Source organism: Gorilla gorilla, chromosome 12 (assembly GCF_029281585.2).
Source record: "Gorilla gorilla gorilla isolate KB3781 chromosome 12, NHGRI_mGorGor1-v2.1_pri, whole genome shotgun sequence".
NCBI lineage: Eukaryota > Metazoa > Chordata > Mammalia > Primates > Hominidae > Gorilla > Gorilla gorilla.
The window spans coordinates 69552122-69573351 of NC_073236.2; the positions used below are offsets into that span (position 1 = coordinate 69552122).

Consider the following 21230-nt stretch of genomic DNA (forward strand, 5'->3'; position numbering starts at 1 on the left):
CCTGCTCTGTCGCCAAGGCTGGGGTATAATGGTACAATTTGCAGCCTTGCTCTCCTGGACTCAGGTGATCCTCCCACCTCTGCCTCCAACGTAGCTGGGACTACAGGTGCACACCACCATGCCCAGCTAATTTTTAAGTTTTTTTATAGAAATGAGGTCTCACTATGTTGTCCAGGCTGGTCTTGAACTCCTGGGCTCAAGTGATCCTCCACCTCAGCCTCCTAAATCTCTGGGATTACAGGAGTGAGCCACCATGCCAGACCTCTAAAGTGTTCTTGACAACCCCCTTTGTAATGACATTAGCGCCTTTTTACCTTCCTTACAGTTGGAAGTACAAAACACTTAACCATTTCCATAATCATTTCTGTCAAATATTTCTCAAGTAATTGTGAAAGACTTTGATTCCTATTCTGTTTTCTAAGGAAAGAATCATCCTGTCTTTGTAAAACTTTAATATTTTTTCTTGTTTTACTTGCAGACTATCAAGATCTCCACTTAGGGAAGTGGGAATCTTATTTGCGGAACATTGGGCAGAAGCTTTGCCATTGGCTGGTGGAGAAGGAGGAGGCAGAGTGTCTGCATTGTTACACCATACAGCTCAAACTTCAGAAGACTTTGGGTTAAGCAGTTATCATTAGTCTGCAAATGATCGTGTTTTCACCTGATCATTATAAACTAATGAAACACCTTTTAAGTCTTATGAATTCAGGTTACACTGTTTTCCAGATGCCTTGGCAGCTGGTACAGGTAGGATTGGGCTAGGTTTTGTGGGGAATGATGGAAGGGAAAAAACTCATCTTTCATGTTCTCTAATTCTTGCTGAAGTTAGACATCTGGGCATGTAAAGATTAGGTTAACTAACTTCCGTTGTTATATAGAACAGAGTTAAATCTGGAGAAATGCTTTGATTATTAGGATTTAAAAAAATAGGTATGAAAGGCAGTTTCCTCCACTTTCATTTTGTTTGTAGGTTTAAATTTATGTTGTTTTGTGGTACAGTTTAAAAATAGTGGATAGCAGCCAGGCGCCGTGGCTCACACCTGTAATCCCAGCACTTTGGGAAGCCGAGGCAGGCGGATCACAAGGTCAGGAGTTCGAGGCCAGCCTGGCCAACATGGTCAAACCCCGTCTCTACTAAAAATACAAAAATTAGCTGGGCGTGGTGGCGGGTGCCTATAGTCCCAGCTATTCGGGAGGCTGAGGCAGGAGAATCGCTTGAACCCAGGAGGCGGAGGTTGCAGTGAGCCGAGATCGCGCTGCTGCACTCCAGCCTGGGCGACAGAGCGAGACTCCGTCTAAAAAAAAAAATAGTAGATAGCTTTTTTATATTTTGCTTTCTGTACTAAATATCATAAGTGATTTTAACTTTTTGTGTGTGAAGGTATACTCATACTGTTGGATGTATTGTCTTTTGTAGGGCCTCTGAAAAATGGAACCAAATTCTCTGAGGACTAAAGTCCCAGCTTTCTTATCTGATTTGGGGAAGGCCACATTGAGGGGAATCAGAAAGTGTCCCCGATGTGGCACATACAATGGAACCCGGGGACTGAGCTGTAAGAACAAGACATGTGGAACCATATTCCGCTACGGTGCACGCAAGCAGCCTAGTGTTGAAGCTGTCAAAATCATTACAGGCTCTGATCTTCAGGTCTACTCAGTGCGGCAAAGAGACCGGGGCCCTGATTACCGATGCTTTGTGGAGCTCGGGGTTTCAGAGACAACAATCCAGACAGTGGATGGGACGATCATCACTCAGCTGAGCTCTGGACGGTGTTATGTCCCCTCATGCCTGAAAGCTGCCACTCAAGGCGTTGTGGAAAACCAGTGCCAGCACATCAAGCTGGCGGTGAACTGCCAGGCAGAGGCCACCCCTCTGACCCTGAAGAGCTCGGTCCTGAATGCAATGCAGGCCTCCCCGGAAACCAAACAGACCATCTGGCAGTTGGCCACGGAACCCACAGGTCCTCTGGTGCAGAGAATTACTAAAAACATCTTGGTGGTGAAATGCAAGGCAAGCCAGAAGCACAGTTTGGGGTATTTGCATACATCTTTTGTGCAGAAAGTCAGTGCCAAAAGCTTGCCTGAGCGCCGCTTCTTCTGCTCCTGTCAGACTCTGAAATCGCACAAGTCAAATGCCTCCAAGGATGAGACAGCCCAGAGATGCATTCATTTCTTTGCTTGCATCTGTGCCTTTGCCAGTGACGAGACACTGGCTCAGGAATTCTCAGACTTCCTAAATTTTGATTCCAGCGGTAGGTGGTATGGTTGATGTGGTTATTACGTTTTTCTAAAACTGCAATGAAAAGAGTTCCACTGATGCATTTGGAGATTGTCTTAGCAACCTTCAGAAACAGTTGCTAGGTAATTCAAATGAAAAGTGTTCCTTCTTTTTTTTTTTTTTTTTTTTTGAGACAAGGTCTCACTTTGTTGCCCAGGCTAGAGTGCAGTGGCCTGATCACAGCTCACAGCAGCCTTGACTTCCCAGGCTCGAGATCCTCCCACCTCAGTCCCCGCAGATAGCTAGGACCACAGGCACGTGCCACGATGCCTGGCTAATTTTTTAAATTTTTTGCAGATAGGGGTCTTACTTTGTTGCCGAGGCTGGTCTTGAACTCCTGGGCTGAAGCAGTCCTCCTGCCTTAACCTCCCAAAGTGCTGGGATTACAGGTGTGAGCCGCCACACCTGGTTGCATTCCTTCTTTCAGTCCCAGTCAGCACACTTGCATAAAGGTTGGTTGGTTGGTTGAAATTAATGATCAAGAGACAGAATCTCTTGATTTTTTTTTTTTTTTTTTTTGAGACAGAATCTCGCTCCATCACCCACGCTGGAGTGCAGTAACACAACCTTGGCTCACCGCAACCCCTGCCTCCTGGGTTCAAGGAATCCTCATGCCTCAGTCTCCCAAGTAGCTGGGATTACAGGCGCCTGCCACCATGCCTGACCAATTTTTGTATTTTTAGTAGAGACAGGGTTTCTCCATGTTGGCCAGGCTGGTCTCAAACTCCTGGCCTCAGGTGATCTGCCTGCCTCAGCCTCCCAAAGTGCTGGGATTACAAGCATGAGCCACCGCACCCAGTCTAAAGGAACTTATTTATTTATATATTTATTGAGATGGAGTCTCACTCTGTCACCCAGGCTGGAATGCAATGGCGCAATCTCAGCTCACTGCAGTCTCCACCTCCTGGGTTCAAGCGCTTCTCCTGCCTCAGCCTCCTGAGTAGCTGGGACTACAGGCGTGTGCCACCATGCCTGGCTAATTTCTGTATTTTTAGTAGAGATGGGGTTTCACCATGTTGGCCAGGCTGGTCTCAAACTCCTGACCTCAGGTGATCCACCCACCTCGGCCTCCCAGAATGCTGGGATTACAGACGTGAGCCACCGCACCCGGCCCAAGGAACTTATTTTAAAACAAGCAATGACTCCATAATTTTTTTGTTTGTTTTTGGTTTGTTTTTTGAGACAGCGTCTGCCTCTGTCGCCCAGTCTGGCATGCAGTGACATAATCATGGCTCATTACAGCCTTGACCCTCCTGGGCTAAAGTGATCCTCCCACTTCAGCCTCTTGAGTAGCTGGGACCACAGGTGTGGTAATTTTTTATTTTTTGTAGAGATGGGGTCTGCCTATGTTGCCCAGACTGGGATAATTCGTTTGGGGGATTTTTAAAAAGAAATTAACTTTTTGCTACATAGAGGCCTATATTCATACTTACCCTTGGATAGGATTAATAATTCAGAAATCTTCTTTTTTTTTAGGTCTTAAAGAGATTATTGTACCCCAGTTAGGTTGCCATTCAGAATCAACAGTATCTGCTTGTGAGTCTACTGCCTCTAAGTCAAAGAAGAGGAGAAAGGATGAAGTATCTGGTAAGAGTCTGGTTGGTTGGTTTGGTGGTATTGTCTTTAGAGATTGTTTTACTGCGTTTTATGTCTTTGACTGAACCTCAGCAATTATAAGAAAATACTATATTTTATTTTATTTTTATTAAAATAAAGAGACAGGGGTCTTACCATCTTGCCCAGGCTGGCCTCGAACTCCAGGCCTTAAGTGATTCTCCCATCTTGGCCTCCCAGAGTGCTGGAATTATAGGTGTGAGCTATCACACCTGGCCAAGAAATATTATGTTTTTGTTCTTATGGGTTTTTTTCCTGAGAAAAGTTTTACTCTCCATTGATGATTCTTTTTCAAGTTAAGCTAAAAGTTTGATCCCTTAGCCAAAAATAAGATCCAACCAAATTCTACTTTTACTGTATATGTTTGTACATCCCTTAAACAGATTAATCTTATACTTTAATCTGCCTTAGGATAGTATTATGAAGTTTTCATCCATAGAGTGTTTAAAAAAATTTTGTGACAATGGTTATATTCCCCACACTAATTTAGAAATATAGGTTATTGTCTTCATTTTAAGTATATGGAGAAACACACACATACACACACCCACACACACATTTTTTTCTTTTTTTTTTTTTTTTGAGATGGAGTCTTGCTCTGTCGCCCAGGCTGGAGTGCAGTGGTGCGATCTCAGCTCACTGCAACCTCTGCCTCCCGGGTTCAAGCAATTCTCATATCAGCCTCCTGAGTAGCTGGGACTAAGGGTGCACGCCCAGTTAATTTTTATATTTTTAGTAGAGATGGGGTTTCACCATATTGGTCAGGCTGGTCTTGAACTCCTGACCTCAGGTGATCCACCCGCTTTGGCTTCCCATAGTGCTGGGATTACAGGCCTGAGCCTGTAATAAGTAAGGCGTGAGCCGCTGCACCCAGCCTTATTTATTTATTTATTTATTTAGAGATGGAGTCTCGCTCTGTTGCCCAGGCTGGAGTACACTGATGCGATCTCGGCTCACTGCAACCTCCACTGCCCAGGTTCAAGCAATTCTTCTGCCTCAGCCTCTTGAGTAGCTGGGATTACAGGCACCCACCACCATGCCTGGCTAATTTTTGTATTTTTAGTAGAGATGGGGTTTCGCCATGTTGGCCAGGCTGGTCTTGAACTCCTGACCTCAGGTGATCCACCTGCCTCGGCCTCCCAAAGTGCTGGGATTACAGGTGTGAGCCACTATGCCTGGCCAGGCCACATTTTTAAATTCAAATGCTTAATACTAGTGTCAGTTAAGGACTCTGATAAATCAATATGAAAATGGTGAAGTATCCTAGTAGGTAAGCATCAAGAGACCTAGAGTCTAAACAAAATGAAAATATTACTTGGTCCACACCCGTGGACCAAACTCCAAACTTACTAGTCGACAGAGAAATGCAAACATTTTAGAAATGCAAAACTAAAACAGGATACCTTTTGCTACCAAATTAGCAAAGTTTGTGTGTTTGTTTGTTTGTTTGTTTGTTTTTTAAGAGATGAGTTCTCACTCTGTTGCCCAAGCTGGAGTGCAGGGGCACAATCATGGCTCACTGCAGCCTGGACCTCCTAGGCTCAAGAGATCCTCCTGCCTCAGCCTCCCAAGTAGCTGGGACTACAGGCACAAGCCACCATGCCTGGCTGATTTTTTGGTTTGTTTTTTGTAGAGACAGGGTTTCACTGTGTTGACCAGGCTGGTCTCAAACTCCTGACCTCAAGTGATCCTCCTGCCTCAGCCTCCCAAATTGTTGCAATTACAGGTGTAAGCCACCATGCCCAGCTGGCAAAGTTTTTTAAAATGATGAGACCACAGGCAAAGGTAAAATCCAGGCTCTCTGGCATGGCTAGTGTAGTATACATTGCTATAATCATTGGTATATAGCTTGTAGTATCTGTTAAGATCCTTAAAATGGTCCTACCTATAGGAAATATTGCTAGGGATGGATCAGGTGGTCATGCACAAGAGTTTTGGTGCTGGGAAGTTGAAGAAAGATGGAGAAACAAAGTGACATGGTCATTTGTGCATTTTAGAGAGGCAATTCTGGCAGGAATATAGAGCAGAAATTGTTGTTAAATATTTACTTATTAGTCTTTCCCCTTTTTTTGGAAATGGAGTCTTGCTCTGGATTGTGCAGTGGCGTGATCTTGGCTCACTGCAACCTCCACCTCCTGGGTTCAAGCAGTTCTGCTGCCTTAGCCTCCCGAGTAGCTGGGATTACAGGCTCCTGCCACCACGCTTGGCTTTTTTTTTTTTTTTTTTCTTTTTTGAGGTGGAGTTTGGCTCTTGTTTCCCAGGCTGGAGTGTGATGGCGCGATCTCAGCTCACTGCAGCCTCCATCTCCCGGGTTCAAGTGATTCTCCTGCCTCGGTCTCCTAAGTAGCTGGGATTACAGGTGCTCACCACCACACCCAGCTAATTTTTGTATTTTTAGTAGAGATGAGGTTTCACCATGTTGGCCAGACTGGTCTCAAACTCCTGACTTCAGGTGATCCACCCGTCTTGGCCTCCCAAAGTGGTGGGATTACAGGTGTGAGCCACCATGCCCGGCCCACTTCTGAATAATCTTTTCTAAGGAAATAATTATTGGTATAGGAAAAACATTTTGTCTGGAGATGTTGATTTTATGATTATTTAGAATATTAAAAAATTAGAAACAACTAAGGGTTAACCACTGGGGATAGTTAAATGAACCATGGTAAAGCCACTTTACCATAGAATATCAGGCAGGCATAAAAATGATTATAGTCTGGGTGCAGTGGTGCATGCCTGTAGTCCCAGCTACTCAGGAAGCTGAGGCAGGAGGGTCCCTTGAGCCCGGGAGCTTAAGGCTCTAGCACACTGTGATTGGACCTGTGAATAGCCACTGCATTCCAGCCTGGGCAACATAGCAAGACCTCATCTCTAAATAATAAAAATAAAAAATAAGTGATAATAAAGAATTTGGGAAAATGCTCAGATCACTTGGGTAGCCAGATAAAGTATAGAATACTCAGTTAAACTTGAATTTCAGTTAACAAATAATTTTTTTTTTTTTTTTTTTTGAGACAGTCTCGCTCTGTCGCCCAGGCTGGAGTGCAGTGGCGCAGTCTCGGCTCACTGCAAGCTCCGCCTCCCGGGTTCAGGCGATTCTCCTGCCTCAGCCTCCTGAGTAACTGGGACTACAGGCACCTGCCACCACGCCTGGCTAATTTTTTATATTTTTAGTAGAGATGGGGTTTCACCATGTTAGCCAGGATGGCCTCAATCTCCTGACTTCATGATCAGCCCACCTGGGCCTCCCAAAGTGCTGGGATTACAGTATGAATAATTTTTAGTATAAGTATTTCCATGCAATATTTGTGACATACTTTGATACTAAGACATTATTTGTTGTTTATCTGAAATTTAAAAGAACATTTTCTTTTTGCTAAATTTGGCAACTCTGGTAAAATCACAACTACTTAAAAATCACAAAACCAGCAACATATTCACAGAGAAGAAAATGGAAGACAGTTCACTAGAAAAGTCATCGTAATTGTCTGACAGGTGGGAGCAATAAGTGAATTTTTTTCTTCCTTTCATTTCTGTTTATTCACCCAATTTCCTATAAAGAGCATAAGAAAGCTAAAATTTTATGTGTAAAGGCTAATGCTAACTCCTAGAAACTGTGAAGCTAACCTAGAAATTAGCAAAGACTGTTTATATGTTTTAGACTCTAAAAATTAACATCAAATCAATTTATATTTAGCAGATACATTGTTAAACCTGTAATGATTTGTGGTTTAGGTGCACAGATGAACAGTTCACTACTGCCTCAAGATGCAGTGAGCAGTAATCTAAGGAAAAGTGGCCTGAAAAAGCCTGTGGTTGCTTCCTCATTAAAAAGGCAGGGTAAGTTTTCCTTCCCTAGAATAGGCTACAGTGGTGGAAAGTCATCCTAAAGAAGCCAGAAGCAGTATAATCATGCACATTGTCACCCAAAGAGTCCCAGCATAAACACTAACAGAAGCACTGAGGCTGAGGTCCCTCCTGTCCCACTAGTTTCGAATCATGCGCAAAGCTAAATTATGTTGGAGGCCATTATCCTTAGCAAACTAATGCAGGAACAGAAAACCAAATACAGCATGTTCTTACTTATAAGTGGGAGCTAAATGATGAGAACACATGGACACATAGAGGGGAGCAACACACACTGGGGCTTATTGGAGGGTGAAATGTGGGAGGAGGGAGGAAAGGTGGAAGGGGGTGAGAGGATCAGGAAAAATAACTAATGGATACTAGGCTTAATAACCTGGGTGACGAGGCTGGGTGTGATGGCACATGCCTGTAATCCCAGCACTTTGGGAGGCCAAGCCAGGTGGATTACTTGAGGCCAGCAGTTCGAGGCCAGCCTGGCCAACGTGGCAAAACCCTGTCTCTACCTAAACAAACAAACAAACAAAACATATGTGTAATTAAATTTTAAAAATACCTGGGTGATGAAATAATCTTTTTTAATTTAAAAAAATAATTTTTTTAAAAAACTAAATTATGTCTAAAACCATAAAGATAGAGAACAGATTAGTAGTTGCCAGGATTTAAAGAGGGGGTTGGGGCTGGGCACGGTGCTCACGCCTGTAATCCCAGCACTTTGGGAGACTGAGGCAGGCAGATCACCTGAGGTCAGGAGTTTGAGACCAGTCTGGCCAACATGGTGAAACCCTGTCTCTACTAAAAATAGAAAAAATTAGCCAGATGTGGTGGCAGACATCTGTAATCCCAGCTACTCAAGAGGCTGAGGCAGGAGAATCACTTGAACCCGGGAGGCGGAGGTTGCAGTGAGCCAAGATCGCACCATTGTCCTCCATCCTGGGCAATAAGAGCAAGACTTAGTCTCAAAAAAAAAAGAAAGAGGGGGTTGGAAGGGTTGTAACAGCAGCAATAAAAGAGTAGCACAGGCAGTCTTTGTGATGGACTGTTTTATGTCTTGACTGTGGTGTTGGTCACACAAGTCTACACATGCCCTAAAATTGCATGGAACTATATGCATGCATAACACACACAAGTACATAAAGCTGGTGAGATGTGAATAAGGTCACTAGATTGTAACCATGTCATTTCCTGACTGATGTACTATAGTTTTACAAAATGTTACTCTTGGGTGAATCCGGATGAAGGGTATAGAAGCCTTATATTTCTTCCAACTGCGTGTGAATGTACAATTATCTCAAAAAGTAATTTATTGTATTTATTTTTATTTATTTATTTATTTTTTGGAGATGGAGTCTCACTCTGTTGCCCAGGCTGGAGTACAATGACGTGATCTCGGTCACTGCAACCTCCACCTCTGGGTTCAAGCGATTCTCCTGTTTTAGCCTCCCAAGTAGCTGGAATTACAGGTGCACGCCACCATGCCCGGCTAATTTTTGTATTTTTAGTAGAGATGGGGTTTCACCATGTTGTCCAGGCTGGTCTCAAACTCCTGACCCCAAGTGATCTGCTCACCTCAGCCTCACAAAGTACTGAGATTACAGGTGTGAGCCACCACGACTGGCCTAAATTATGTCTTTAAACAAAAAAATTCTGACATGTTTAGCAGCAGGTGTCTTGCAGGATGTGTTCATCTTATTGCTTATTACTCATGTGCAATTGGTATAGAGATTCAAAGTTGAAGGAAAAAGGCGTTTTCTGTGACTGGGTGTGGTGGCTCACGCCTATAATCCCAGCACCTTGGGAGGCCGAGGTAGGAGTAGTGAGACTCCATCTCTACCAAAAAAAAAAAAAAAAAAAAAATTAGCTGGGTGTTGTGTCACATGCCTGTAGACTCAGCTACTTAGGAAGCTGAGGTGAGAAGATTGCTTGACCCTGGGATGTCGAGGCTGCAGTGAGTCATGATTGCACCACTGCATGGGTAACAGGATGAAATCTTGTCTAAAATAAAGAAAAAAAAGAATAATATAAAACAATACTAATTAAGTAATTCATTAAGAACTTATGACCAAGCACGGTGGCTCACGCCTGTGATCCCAGCACTTTGGGAAGCTGAGGCAGGCGGATCACTTGAGGTCAGGAGTTCGAGACCAGCCTGGCCAACATGGTAAAACCCTGTCTCTACTAAAAAGTATAAAAAACGTAGCCAAGTGTGGTGGCGTGTGCCTGTAATCCCAGCCACTTGGGAGGCTGAGGCAGGAGAATCGCTTAAACCTGGAAGGTGAAGGTTGCAGTGAGCCGAGATCATGCTACTAGACTCCAGCCTGGGCAACAGAGTGAGACTCCGTCTCAAAAAAAAAAAAAAAAAAGAACTTACGCACTTAGGCATTCTGGGCATAAGTGTTTAAGGAAAGTCACAAAGTAAGCAGATCAACAACATCAAATAGGTTTTTTTATTATTTATTTACATGTATTTTTTCAAGACAGAGTCTTGCTTTGTCACCCAGGCTGGAGTGCAATGGCGTGATCTCAGCTCACTGCAACCTTCGCCTCCCAGGTTCATCTCGTGCCTCAGCCTCCCAAGTAGCTGGGATCACAAGCATTTGCCACTATACCCTTCTAATTTTTGTATTTTTGGTAGAGATGGGGTTTTGCTATGTTGGCCAGGCTGCTCTCGAACTCCTGGCCTCAAGTGATCCGCCTGCCTTGGCCTCCCAAAGTGCTGGGATTATAGCCATTAGCCACTGTGCTTGGCTGATTTTTAATAATTTTTTGTCACTTCCTTTGGTGCAAAGAAAAAGGAAGGTAGCTTCAATCTAAATTATCACTGTATGCCTTTACCTCTGATAATCTTAGTTTTAAATGAATAGTCATTGAGGCATTATCTCTACAAAACGTGATACTGTACTTCAGACACGTGAAGATATTTTGTTGTTGGCGGTATTTTTTTGTTGTGTTTTTCTTTGACACAAGGTCTTGCTCTGTCACTCAGGCTGGAGCGCAGTGGCGGGGATACAGCTCGCTGCAGCCTTCTGGGCTCAAGTTATCGTCCCACCTTAGCCTCCCAAGTAGCTGGGACTACAGGCACATGCCACCACACTTGATTATTTATTGGTATTTTTAGTAGAGACGGAGTTTCGTCATGTTGCCCAATCTGGTCTCAAACTCCTGGGCTCAAGAGATCCACCCACCTCGGCCTCCCAAAGTGCTAGGATTATAGGCATGAGCCACCGTGCCCGGAATAAAGATATTTTAAGAAAAGAAATAGAATGATAGATCTGTGGAAGGCTCTTGAATTTGGAGATCATCCAGATGCGTATCTTCATCTTAGAAGAGAGGAACTTGAGATATGGACCCTCGTCACTCAGTGGGTGGGGATCCTAGGTCCCATAGCCTTTTTTTTTTTTTTTGAGACAGAGTCTCACTCTGTCGCCTAGGCTGGAGTACAGTGGCACAATCTCAGCTCACTGCAACCTCCGCCTCCTGGGCTCAAGCGATTGTCCTGCCTCAGCCTCCCGAGTAGCTGAGATTACAGGCGCACACCAGTACGCCTGGCTAATTTTTTGTATTTTTAGTAGAGACAGGGTTTCACCATGTTGGCCAGGCTGGTCTCGAACTCCTGACCTCAGGTGATCCACCTGCCTTGGCCTCCCAAAGTGCTGGGATTACAGGCGTGAGCCACTGCACCCAGCCTCCCATAGCCTTTTGACTCCTACCTCTAAACTCTGGCTCCATTAAATTCCATTACTCATTACTGTTTTTTCCAGTTATTTACTCCAGGGCTGCAAGATTTCACTCTTTCACTTATATTTAAGAGTGAATTCGGCCAGGTGCAGTGGCTCATGCCTGTAATGCCAGCACTTTGGGAGGCCGAGGTGGTTGGATCACGAGGTGAGGAGTTCAAGACCAGCCTGACCAAGATGTCAAAACCCCATCTGTACTAAAAATACAAAAATTAGCCAGGCACGGTAGCAGGTGCCTGTAAATCCCAGCTACTCAGGAGGCTGAAGCAGGAGAATCGCTTGAACCCGGGAGGCAGGGGTTGCAGTGAGCTGAGATCATGCCACTGCACTCTAGCCTGGGCAACAGAGCAAGACTCGGTCTCAAAAAAAAGTGAATTCATTCATTTTACATTTCTGAATACAAGGTTTTAGGTTTTAAGTCTAAAGGTATTATCATTGCAACCCACAGTGCGTGCATCACTCAGTCATCTATTTGTGGTCAACCTTGGCATGAAAGAATATGTTCATTATTGAGAGGGTCTGGGGCATATGGATACATGTTCATCAGGAATAAAACTAATTTATAAACCTCTAAAACAGCCATTATTTTTATTTATTTACTTATTTATTTTTACTTGAGATGGGGTCTCACTCTACACCCAGCCTGGAGTGCAGAGGCGTGATCTCGGCTCACTGCAGCCTCTGCCTCCTGGGCTCAAACAATCCTCTCACCTCAGCCTCCTGAGTAGTTGGGACCACAGTCATGCACCACCACGCCTGGTTAATTTTTTTTTTTTTGGGATGGAGTCTCGCTCTGTCACCCAGGCTGGAGTGCAGTGGCACAATCTCGGCTCACTGCAAGCTCTGCCTCCCGGGTTCATGCCATTCTCCTGCCTCAGCCTCCCGAGTAGCTGGGACTACAGGTGCCTGCCACCTCGCCTAGCTAATTTTTTCTATTTTTAATAGAGACGGGGTTTCACTGTATTAGCCAGGATGGTCTCGATCTCCTGACCTCATGATCCGCCCGCCTCGGCCTCCCAAAGTGCTGGGATTACAGGTGTGAGCCACCAAGCCCAGCCTAAAACAGTCATTATATAGGACCATTCTTTTATATGCAGTTTAGTGTTGCTTCTCATTTCGTATTTTCTTATTCTTTTTTTTTTTTAGAGTCTCACTCTTGCCCAGGCTGGAGTGCTGTGGCACGATCTCAGTTCACTGCAACCTCCGCCTCCTGGGTTCAAGCAATTCTCCCACCTCAGCCTCCAGAGTAGCTGTGATTAAGGTGCATGCCACTACGCCCAGCTAATTTTTGTATTTTTAGTAGAGACGGGGGTTTCACCATGTTGGCCAGGCTGGTCTTGAATTCCTGACCTCAGGTGGCTCACGCCTGTAATCCAGCACTTTGGGAGGCCAAGGCGTGCAGATCATTTGAGGCCAGGAGTTTGAGACCAGCCTGGGAAACACGGCAAAAACCCTGTCTCTATTAAAAAGAAAACAAAATTGGCTGGGCATGGTGATGCACCTATAGTCCCAGCTACTCAGGAGGCTGAGGCATGAGAATCGCTTAAACCTGGGAGGTGGAGGTTGCAGTAAGCTGAGATCATGCCACTTCACCCCAGCCAGGGCGACAGAGTGAGACTCTGAAAAAAAAAAAAAAAAATCCCAGAATATCTTATTTCACTTAGTTTATTTGCTTTCTTTAAAGTTCAGCTTCAAGTGTTTTTTTTTTTTTCTGGACAAACTTATTAACACTTCTCCCAGGACTTCAGAAGGCTGAGGTAGGTGGATTGCTTGAGCCTAGGAGTTCGAAGCCAGCTGGGCAACATGACAAAGCCTTGTCAATAAATAAAAAACAGGCCGGGCACGGTGGCTCACGCCTGTAATCCCTACACTTTGGGAGGCCGAGGCAGGTGGATCACCTGAGGTCAGGAGTTGGAGACCAGCCTGGCCAACATGATGATACCCCATCTCTACTAAAAATACAACAATTAGCCGGGTGTGGTGGCGGGTGCCTGTAATCCCAGCTACTCAGAAGGCTGAGGCAGGAGAATCGCTTGAACGCAGGAGGCAGAGATTGCAGTGAGCTGAGACTGTGCACTGCACTCCAGCCTGGGCAACAAGGGTGAACCTCTGTCTCAAAAAAATAAAATAAAAATAAAAAAACTTGTTAACTTTTTCAAACTTCAATTAGCTGTTTATTTTGTAAGAAAAGTTACTAAAGAAGTGTGTATGTGTGGTTTTTTTTTTCCCTAGCCTGTGGTCAGCTGTTAGATGAGGCACAAGTGACTTTATCCTTCCAAGACTGGCTGGCCAGTGTCACAGAACGCATCCATCAAACCATGCACTATCAGTTTGATGGTAAGTATTGTTCATCTAACTGGGCTCTTGCTGAAAGTAGGAGAAGTTAAGGTAATTGTGCTGTAATTCTCCTCTGATAGCAAAAGTAATTGGACTTCAGTCCAGAGAGCACTGGGCCACAAGAAAGTAGAAATCTAATTGAAAGAAAAGAACAATCACATAGTTAAAATTCAGGCACAGCAAAATTATTATAATTTAGAGACAGAAGAGAAAAAACATAGCAAATAATAAGTAAAGGCAGGTAGTCTGATTGCTTGCATAAGTTCGTGTGCGTGTGTGTGTGTGTGTTTGGTGAGGGAGATACCGAAGCTTTATGAGACTATTCTAACTCTCAAACTTAAAGCAAGGGGGAAAAAAGATTAGAGAAAATCTAAGCCTGCACAACATAGTGAACCCCATCTCTACAAAAAATAGTGCCACTGCACTCCAGCCTGGGTAACAAAGCGAGACCCTGTATGGAAAAAAGAAAAATTGAAAATCTAAACACATGAGACTAAGATAGTTATATAGAATTACTAAACACACTGGCCGGGCACGGTGACTCTCACCTGTAATCCGACACTTTGGGAGGCCAAGGTGGGCAGATTGCTTGAGGTCAGGAGTTCAAGACCAGCCTGGCCAACATGGCGAAACCCTGTCTCTACTAAAAATACAAAACAATTAGCCAGGCATTATAGTGGGTGCCTGTAGTCCCAACTACCTGGGAGGCTGAGGTGGGAGAATTGCTTGAACCCGGGAGGCGGAGGTTGCAGTGAGCCAAGATCGCACCATTGCACTCCAGCCTGGGCAACAGGGTGAGACTCCATCTGAAAAAAAAAAAAAAAAGGACATAAACATGCTGAGGAAGATTGGAGAACACAGGCTGGATTTGGGTGTTATTTGTTGTAGTCTCATGGAACGTCAGCAGTTTCAGATCTAGCCAGTCTCTACTTGTTGCCTTAAAAGTATCCTATTAGCAGCCGGGTGCGGTGGCTCACGCCTGTAATCCCAGCACTTTGGGAGGCTGAGGCGGGCGGATCACGAGGTCAGAAGATTGAGACCATCCTGGCTAACACAGTGAAACCCCGTCTCTACTAAAAATACAAAAAAATTAGCCAGGTGTGGTGGCGGGCGCCTGTTGTCCCAGCTACTCAGGAGGCTGAGGCAGGAGAATGGCATGAACCCAGGAGGTGGAGCTTACAGTGATCTGAGATTGCACCACTGCACTCCAGCCTGGGCGACTAAGTGAGACTCCATCTCAAAAAAAAAAAAAAAGTATCCTATAGCTGGGCATGGTGGCAGAGGCCTGTAGTCCCAACTACTCAGGAGGCTGAGGTAGGTGAATCACTTGTCGCCTAGGCTGGAGTGCAGTGACGTGATCTTGGCTCACTGTAATCTCCACCTCCCAGGTTCAAGCGATTCTCCTGCCTCAGCCTCCCAAGTAGCTGGGATTACAGGCACGCACCACCACGCCTGGCCAATTTTTTGTATTTTTAGTAGAGATGGGGTTTCGCCATGTTAACCAGGCTGGTCTTGAACTCCTGACCTCAGGTGATCCACCTACCTCGGCCTCCCAAAGTGCTGGGATTACAGGCGTGAACCACCGTGCCCAGCCCAGAAAACAGAATATTGATAATACTATAAGCTAAACACTTGTAGTCCTCTTCCATCCCATCCTATTCCCTCTTCCATCCCATTCCTGTACCACCCTCTACTCCATCTTACCATCTCCATTACTACCACCTTTGTCCAAGTTTCCATCAGCTCGCTCCTGGACTATGAGTGTGTGTGTTTTACCTTTTTGAAGTTAATTCTTTTTTATTTTTTGAGACAGTCTTGCTCTGTCACACAGGCTGGAGTGCAGTGGCACAATCTCAGTTCACTGCAACCTCCACCTCCCAGGCTCAAGAAATTCTCGTGTTTCAGCCTCCTGAGTAGCTGGGATTATAGGCATGCGTCACCACTCCTGGCTAATTTTTGTATTTTTAATAGAGACAGGGTTTCACCATGTTGGCCAGGCTGGTCTCGAACTTCTGACCTCAAGTGATCCGCCTGCCTAGGCCTCCCAAAGTGTTGGAATTACAGGTGTGAGCCACCGCACCTGGTCTGGACAGAATTTTTAAGAAAGACTCTGAACTCACTTGACCCCCTCCCCTTAACTCTTTTTGTTGACCTAATGTCTGACAAGTTTCTTTTCTTTTTTTTTTTGAGACAGAGTCTCACTCTGTCGCCCAGGCTGGAGTGCAGTGGCGTGATCTTGGCTCACTGCAACCTCCGCCTCCCAGGTTCAGGCGATTCTCCTGCCTCAGCCTCCCAAGTAGCTGGGACTACAGGCGCATGCCACCACGCCCGGCTAATTTTTTGTATTTTTAGTAGAGATGGGGTTTCACCATGTTAGCCAGGATGGTCTCAATTTCCTGACCTGGTGATCCACCCGCCTCATCCTCCCAAAGGGCTGGGATTACAGGTGTGAGCCACTGTGCCTGGCCGCAAGTTTCTTTAAGAGGTTCGTTAAGTACTTTCAAGTATTTTACCTGCCTTGAGGTCATATTCAGAGAGAAAGACAGATGCTTGCTGGGTAAGCAGTGTCCTAACTTGTAGTCCCTCAGCATTCATGGTGCTGACCATCGGGTGAGAGAGCATGTCATTAGTTTGCTTAGACATGAATGCAAATAGCAAGAACCTGGGGATAGCGAGCAAAAGGGAATCAAGTGGAGGCAGCCACCTCGGCCTCATTGTTCTCATCCCATCTTTCTTCGCATACCCTTTAAGGGGGAAAGTCTGTGCTGTGTTGGTCTTTTTAAAATTTGTGGATTTGAAATGTTATACTTGGTGGATGACAAGGGTCTACTGTGTTGGTTTGTTTTTTCATTGTCTTTTTTCTTTTTTTTCAGTGGAGTCTCGCCCTGTTGCCCAAGCTAGAGTGCAGTGGCGTGATCTCGGCTCACTGCAACCTCTGCCTCCTGGGTTCAAGCGATTCTCCTGCCTCAGCTTCCTGAGTAGCTGGAATTACAGGCACACACCACCATGCCCAGCTAATTTTTTTTTTTTTTTTTTTTTTTTAGTAGAGATGGGTTTTCACCATGTTGGCCAAGCTGGTCTCGGACTCCTGACCTCAGGTAATCCACCCACCTCGGCCTCCCAAAGTGCTGGGATTACAGGTGTGAGTCACCACGCCTGGCCTCTCTTTTCTTTTCTTTTTTTTTCCTTTTTGAGGGAGGGTCTCACTCTGTTGCCCAGGCTGGAGTGCAGTGGCGTGATCACGGCTTACTGCAGCCTCAACCTCCTCGACTCAGTTGATCCTCCCACCTCAGCCTCCCAAGTAGCTGGGACAGCAGATGCATGCCACCACGCCTGGCTAATTTAAAAAAAAATTTTGGCCAGGCACAGTGGCTCACGCCTGTAATCCCAGCACTTTGGGTGGCCGAGGTGGGCAGATCACGAGGTCAGGAGTTTGAGACCAGCCTGGCCAACATGGTGAAACCCCATCTCTACTAAAAATACAAAAATTAGCCAGGCGTGGTGGCGCACGCCTGTAGTCACAGCTACTCAGGAGGCTGAGGCAGGAGGATTGCTTGAACCCGGGAGGCAGAGGTTGCAGTGAGCCGAGATCATGCCATTGCACTCCAGCCTGGGCAACAGAGTGAGACTCCATCTCAAAAAAAAAAATTTTTTTTTTTATAGACACTGGGTCTTTCTTTGTTGCCCAGGCTACACTGTGTTTTTTATATTTGCAAGGGATCAACAGTAGGACTAGTGACAGTTCTTGGCCCAGAAAGGTCAATCAAAGCCTTCTTTTTGCCTCTGTATAAAGAAATCTCAGTGGTATTTTTAGTTATTACCGTCCCTTGATTCCTTTTCTTCCACCTCTCCCTGTACATCAGAAAGTCCACTGAGTTTCTTTAAATGAGTTGTTTCTTCTTGTTTCCCATAGGCAAACCAGAACCATTGGTGTTCCACATTCCTCAGTCATTTTTTGATGCCCTGCAACAGAGAATATCTATAGGAAGTGCAAAAAAACGGCTCCCCAACTCCACCACAGGTACAGGATTTCCCTTTGGTATAGTGATGGATGTCTCAAACATAGAGAATTATGTTTGGAAAAAATCTGTGTGGAATATTCACCGTGAGTATTCAGAGTTAGGACTTCTACTCACATGTCTGGAGCACAAAGCCTTCAATGATCAGCATATCAATTATCTACATCAACTGATTTGTCACATTTCTGCCAAAACCTTTTATATATTTGCCTCTAGAATTTCTTTTTAAAAGTGCTGAGAATCTATAAGGAAATAATAGTACTGTATTAGAAACTAGGTAACAAATACAATAAAAGAAAATGTTATTTTTTGGTAATCTAATTTTGTCCTTTTTTCACGTTGAAGCTTTTGTTCGGAAAGATGCCTTGCCACTGGGAACCTTTTCCAAGTATACTTGGCATATCACTAATATCCTGCAAGTTAAACAAATCTTAGATACCCCAGAGGTGAGAGTTTATTTCTATAACAGTGGGAGGGTTGTGAAGGGAAGAGAGGGAGGCAAGTACAGGGACTATATTTGCACTGGTTCCTTGAGTTACAGACACCAGAGTTTCTTTTTTTCATGCTAAGAGATATTCAGAAATATCCCTGGCTTTATAGTTCTGACTCCAATTTTAATGTGTGTTCCCTATGGCTTGAAAAAAGTATCTTAAATTGGAATATACTTTTCCTTTGCCTTTGGGATTAAAAAAACATAATTTTTCTTATAAATTAAATAATGATCCCCTAATACTTATGATGAGTCCTAGATTTGACTGGCAGGCAGCTAGAAAGTATATAAATAATTTGAGATGATATAATATTTGTGAAGTCAGTGGCACCAGCACAGTTAAACCCTCCTCCCCAAACTACAGCTTTGTTCTCATTAGAGAAATGACCCTTTTTATTTTATTTTATTTTTGGGATGGAGTCTTGCTCTGTCGCCCAGGCTGGAGTGCAGTGGCGCAATCTTGGCTCACTGCAACCTCTGCCTCCCGGGTTCAAGCAATTCCCTTGCCTCAGCCCCCCGGCTAGCTGGGATTACAGGCACGTGCCACCATACCCGGCTAATTTTTGTATTTTTAGTAGAGACAGGGTTTGACCATGTAGGCCAGGCTAGTCTCAAATTCCTGACCTCACAATCCTCCCAAACTGCTGGGATTACAGGCATGAGCCACTGTGCCTGCCTGAGAAATGACCCTTTAAAAAAAAATTTTTTTTGGTCTTTTTTTTTTTGAATTTTGGTTTTTTTGGGACAGAGTCTTACTCTGTTGCCTAGTCTGGAGTACAGTGGTGCAGTCACGGCTCACTCTACCTCCACCTCTTGGGATCAAGTGATCCTCCCACCTCAGCCTCCTGAGTAGCTTGGACTACAGGCACATGCCACCATGCCCAGCTAATTTTTGTAGAGATGGGGTTTCCCCATGTTGCCCAGGCTGGTCTCAAATTCCTGGACTTGAGCAATCTGTCTGCCGCAGTCTCCCAAAGTGCTGGGATTACAGGCATGAGCCACCAGGCCCACCCTATTAATTAAAAAAAAAAAAAAAAAATTTAAGATAGGGTCTTGCTATGTTGCCCAGGCTGGTCTCAAATTCCTGGGTTCAAGCAGTCCTCCCATCTTGGCCTCCCAAAGTACTGTGATTACAGGTGTAATCTGCCACTTCCAGCCACACTAGACATTTTATGTTTTTATTTTTATTTTTTGGAGACAGAGTCTCTTGCTCTGTTGCCCAGGCTGCAGTGCAGTGGCACGATCTCGGCTCACTGTAACCTCCACCTCCCAGGTTCAAGCAGTTCTCATGCCTCAACCTCCTGAGTAGCTGGGACTATAGGCACGCACCACCACGCCTGGCTAATTTTTGTGTTTTTAGTAGAGACAGGGTTTTGCCATGTTGGCCAGGCTGGTCTCAAGCTCCTGATCTCAAGTGATCCGCCCGACTTGGCTTCCCAAAGTGTATGGATTACAGGCGTGAGCCCCTGTGCCTGTCTTACACATTTTAAAATGTTTTTTGGGCCGGGTGTGGTGGCTCACGCCTGTAATCCCAGCACTTTGGGAGGCTGAGGCGGGCGGATCACGAGGTCAGGAGATCGAGACCATCCTGGCTAACACAGTGAAACCCCGTCTCTACTAAAAATACAAAAAAATTAGCCGGGCATGGTGGTGGGCGCCTGTAGTCCCAGCTACTCGGGAGGCTGAGTCAGGAGAATGGTGTGAACCCGGGAGGCGGAGCTTGCAGTGAGCCGAGATCGCACCACTGCACTCCAGCCTGGGCGACAGAGCAAGACGCTGTCTCAAAAAATATATATGTATGTATGTTTTTCAAGTAGATCCTGAAAATCTGAGATGGAGTTTTTTTTCCTACAGTAATAGAATTATGTAGAAAATTCAGGCCACGCACGGTGGCTCACACCTGTAATCTCAGCACTTTGGGAGGCTAAGGCAGGCGGATCACCTGAGGTCAGGAGTTTGAGACCAGCCTGGCCAACGTGGTGAAACCCCGTCACAACTAAAAATACAAAAATTATCCAGGCATGGTGGCAGGCACCTGTAATCCCAGCTACTCGGGAGGCTGAGGCAGGAGAATCACTTGAACCTGGGAGGCGGAGGTTGCAGTGAGCTGAGGTCACGCCATTGCACTCCAGCCTGGGGGACAAGATCGAGACTTCGTCTCCAAAAAAGTAGAAAATTCAGCATAATGTGATTTGATACATTAAGAGTAGCTTAATTGCAAGGCATTCTTCTGTTCAGGAAAAAAAAAATAAGTTGTTTGATAGCTACAGAATTTACATGTGAGCCAGGCATGGTGGCTATAATACCAGCGATTTAGGAGGCTGAAATGAAGGATTGCTTGAGGCCAGGAGTTCAAGACCAGCCTAGGCAACACAGCGAGGCCCCTACTATTTTTTTTTGTTTGAGACAGAGTCTCACTCTGTTGTCTAGGCTGGAATGCAGGGCACAATCTTGGCTCACTGCAGCCTCTGCCTCCCAGGTTCAAGAAATTCTCCCACCTCAGCCTCCCGAGTAGCTGGGATTACAAGCGCACCATCCTGCCCAGCTAATTTGTATTTTTAGTAGAGACAGGCTTTCACCATGTTGACCAGGCTGGTCCAAGCTCCTGACCTCAGGTGATCCACCCTCCTCGGCTTCCCAAAGTGCTGGGATTACAGGCGTGAGCCACTGCACCAGGCCAGCAAAGGCCCCTACTCTTAAAAAAATAAAAAGAAAGAAAGAAAGCAAAAGAGGCTGGCGAGGTGGCTCATGCCTGTAATCCCAGCACTTTGGGAGGCCAAGGTGGGCAGATCACCTGAGGTCAGGGGTTTGAGACCAGCTTCGCCAATATGGTGAAAACCCGTCTCTACTAGAATACAAAAATTAGCCGGGCATGGTGGCTTGCTCCTGTAATC

General features: G+C 45.2%; 1 protein-coding gene across 13 annotated transcripts in view; it reads left to right on the forward strand.

Annotated features, from left to right (window-relative positions):
- Positions 1–21230, forward strand: part of C12H2orf42 (chromosome 12 C2orf42 homolog) — a 40848-nt gene that overhangs the window by 7379 nt on the left and 12239 nt on the right. For 6 of the 13 annotated variants that reach the window (XM_031008223.3, XM_031008224.2, XM_031008227.2 and 3 more), the window contains exons 2-8: positions 479–747; positions 1418–2252; positions 3755–3865; positions 7625–7729; positions 13723–13827; positions 17741–17848; positions 18192–18292. In XM_031008223.3, the coding sequence (XP_030864083.1) occupies positions 1430–2252; positions 3755–3865; positions 7625–7729; positions 13723–13827; positions 17741–17848; positions 18192–18292 (1353 nt within the window). In that variant the 5' untranslated portion in view covers positions 479–747; positions 1418–1429. Of the gene's footprint in view, positions 1–106; positions 748–1417; positions 2253–3754; positions 3866–7624; positions 7730–13722; positions 13828–17740; positions 17849–18191; positions 18293–21230 lie in introns of all 13 variants that reach the window. The other 7 variants (XM_055378054.1, XM_055378052.2, XM_055378053.2 and 4 more) reach the window with 3 other exon arrangements.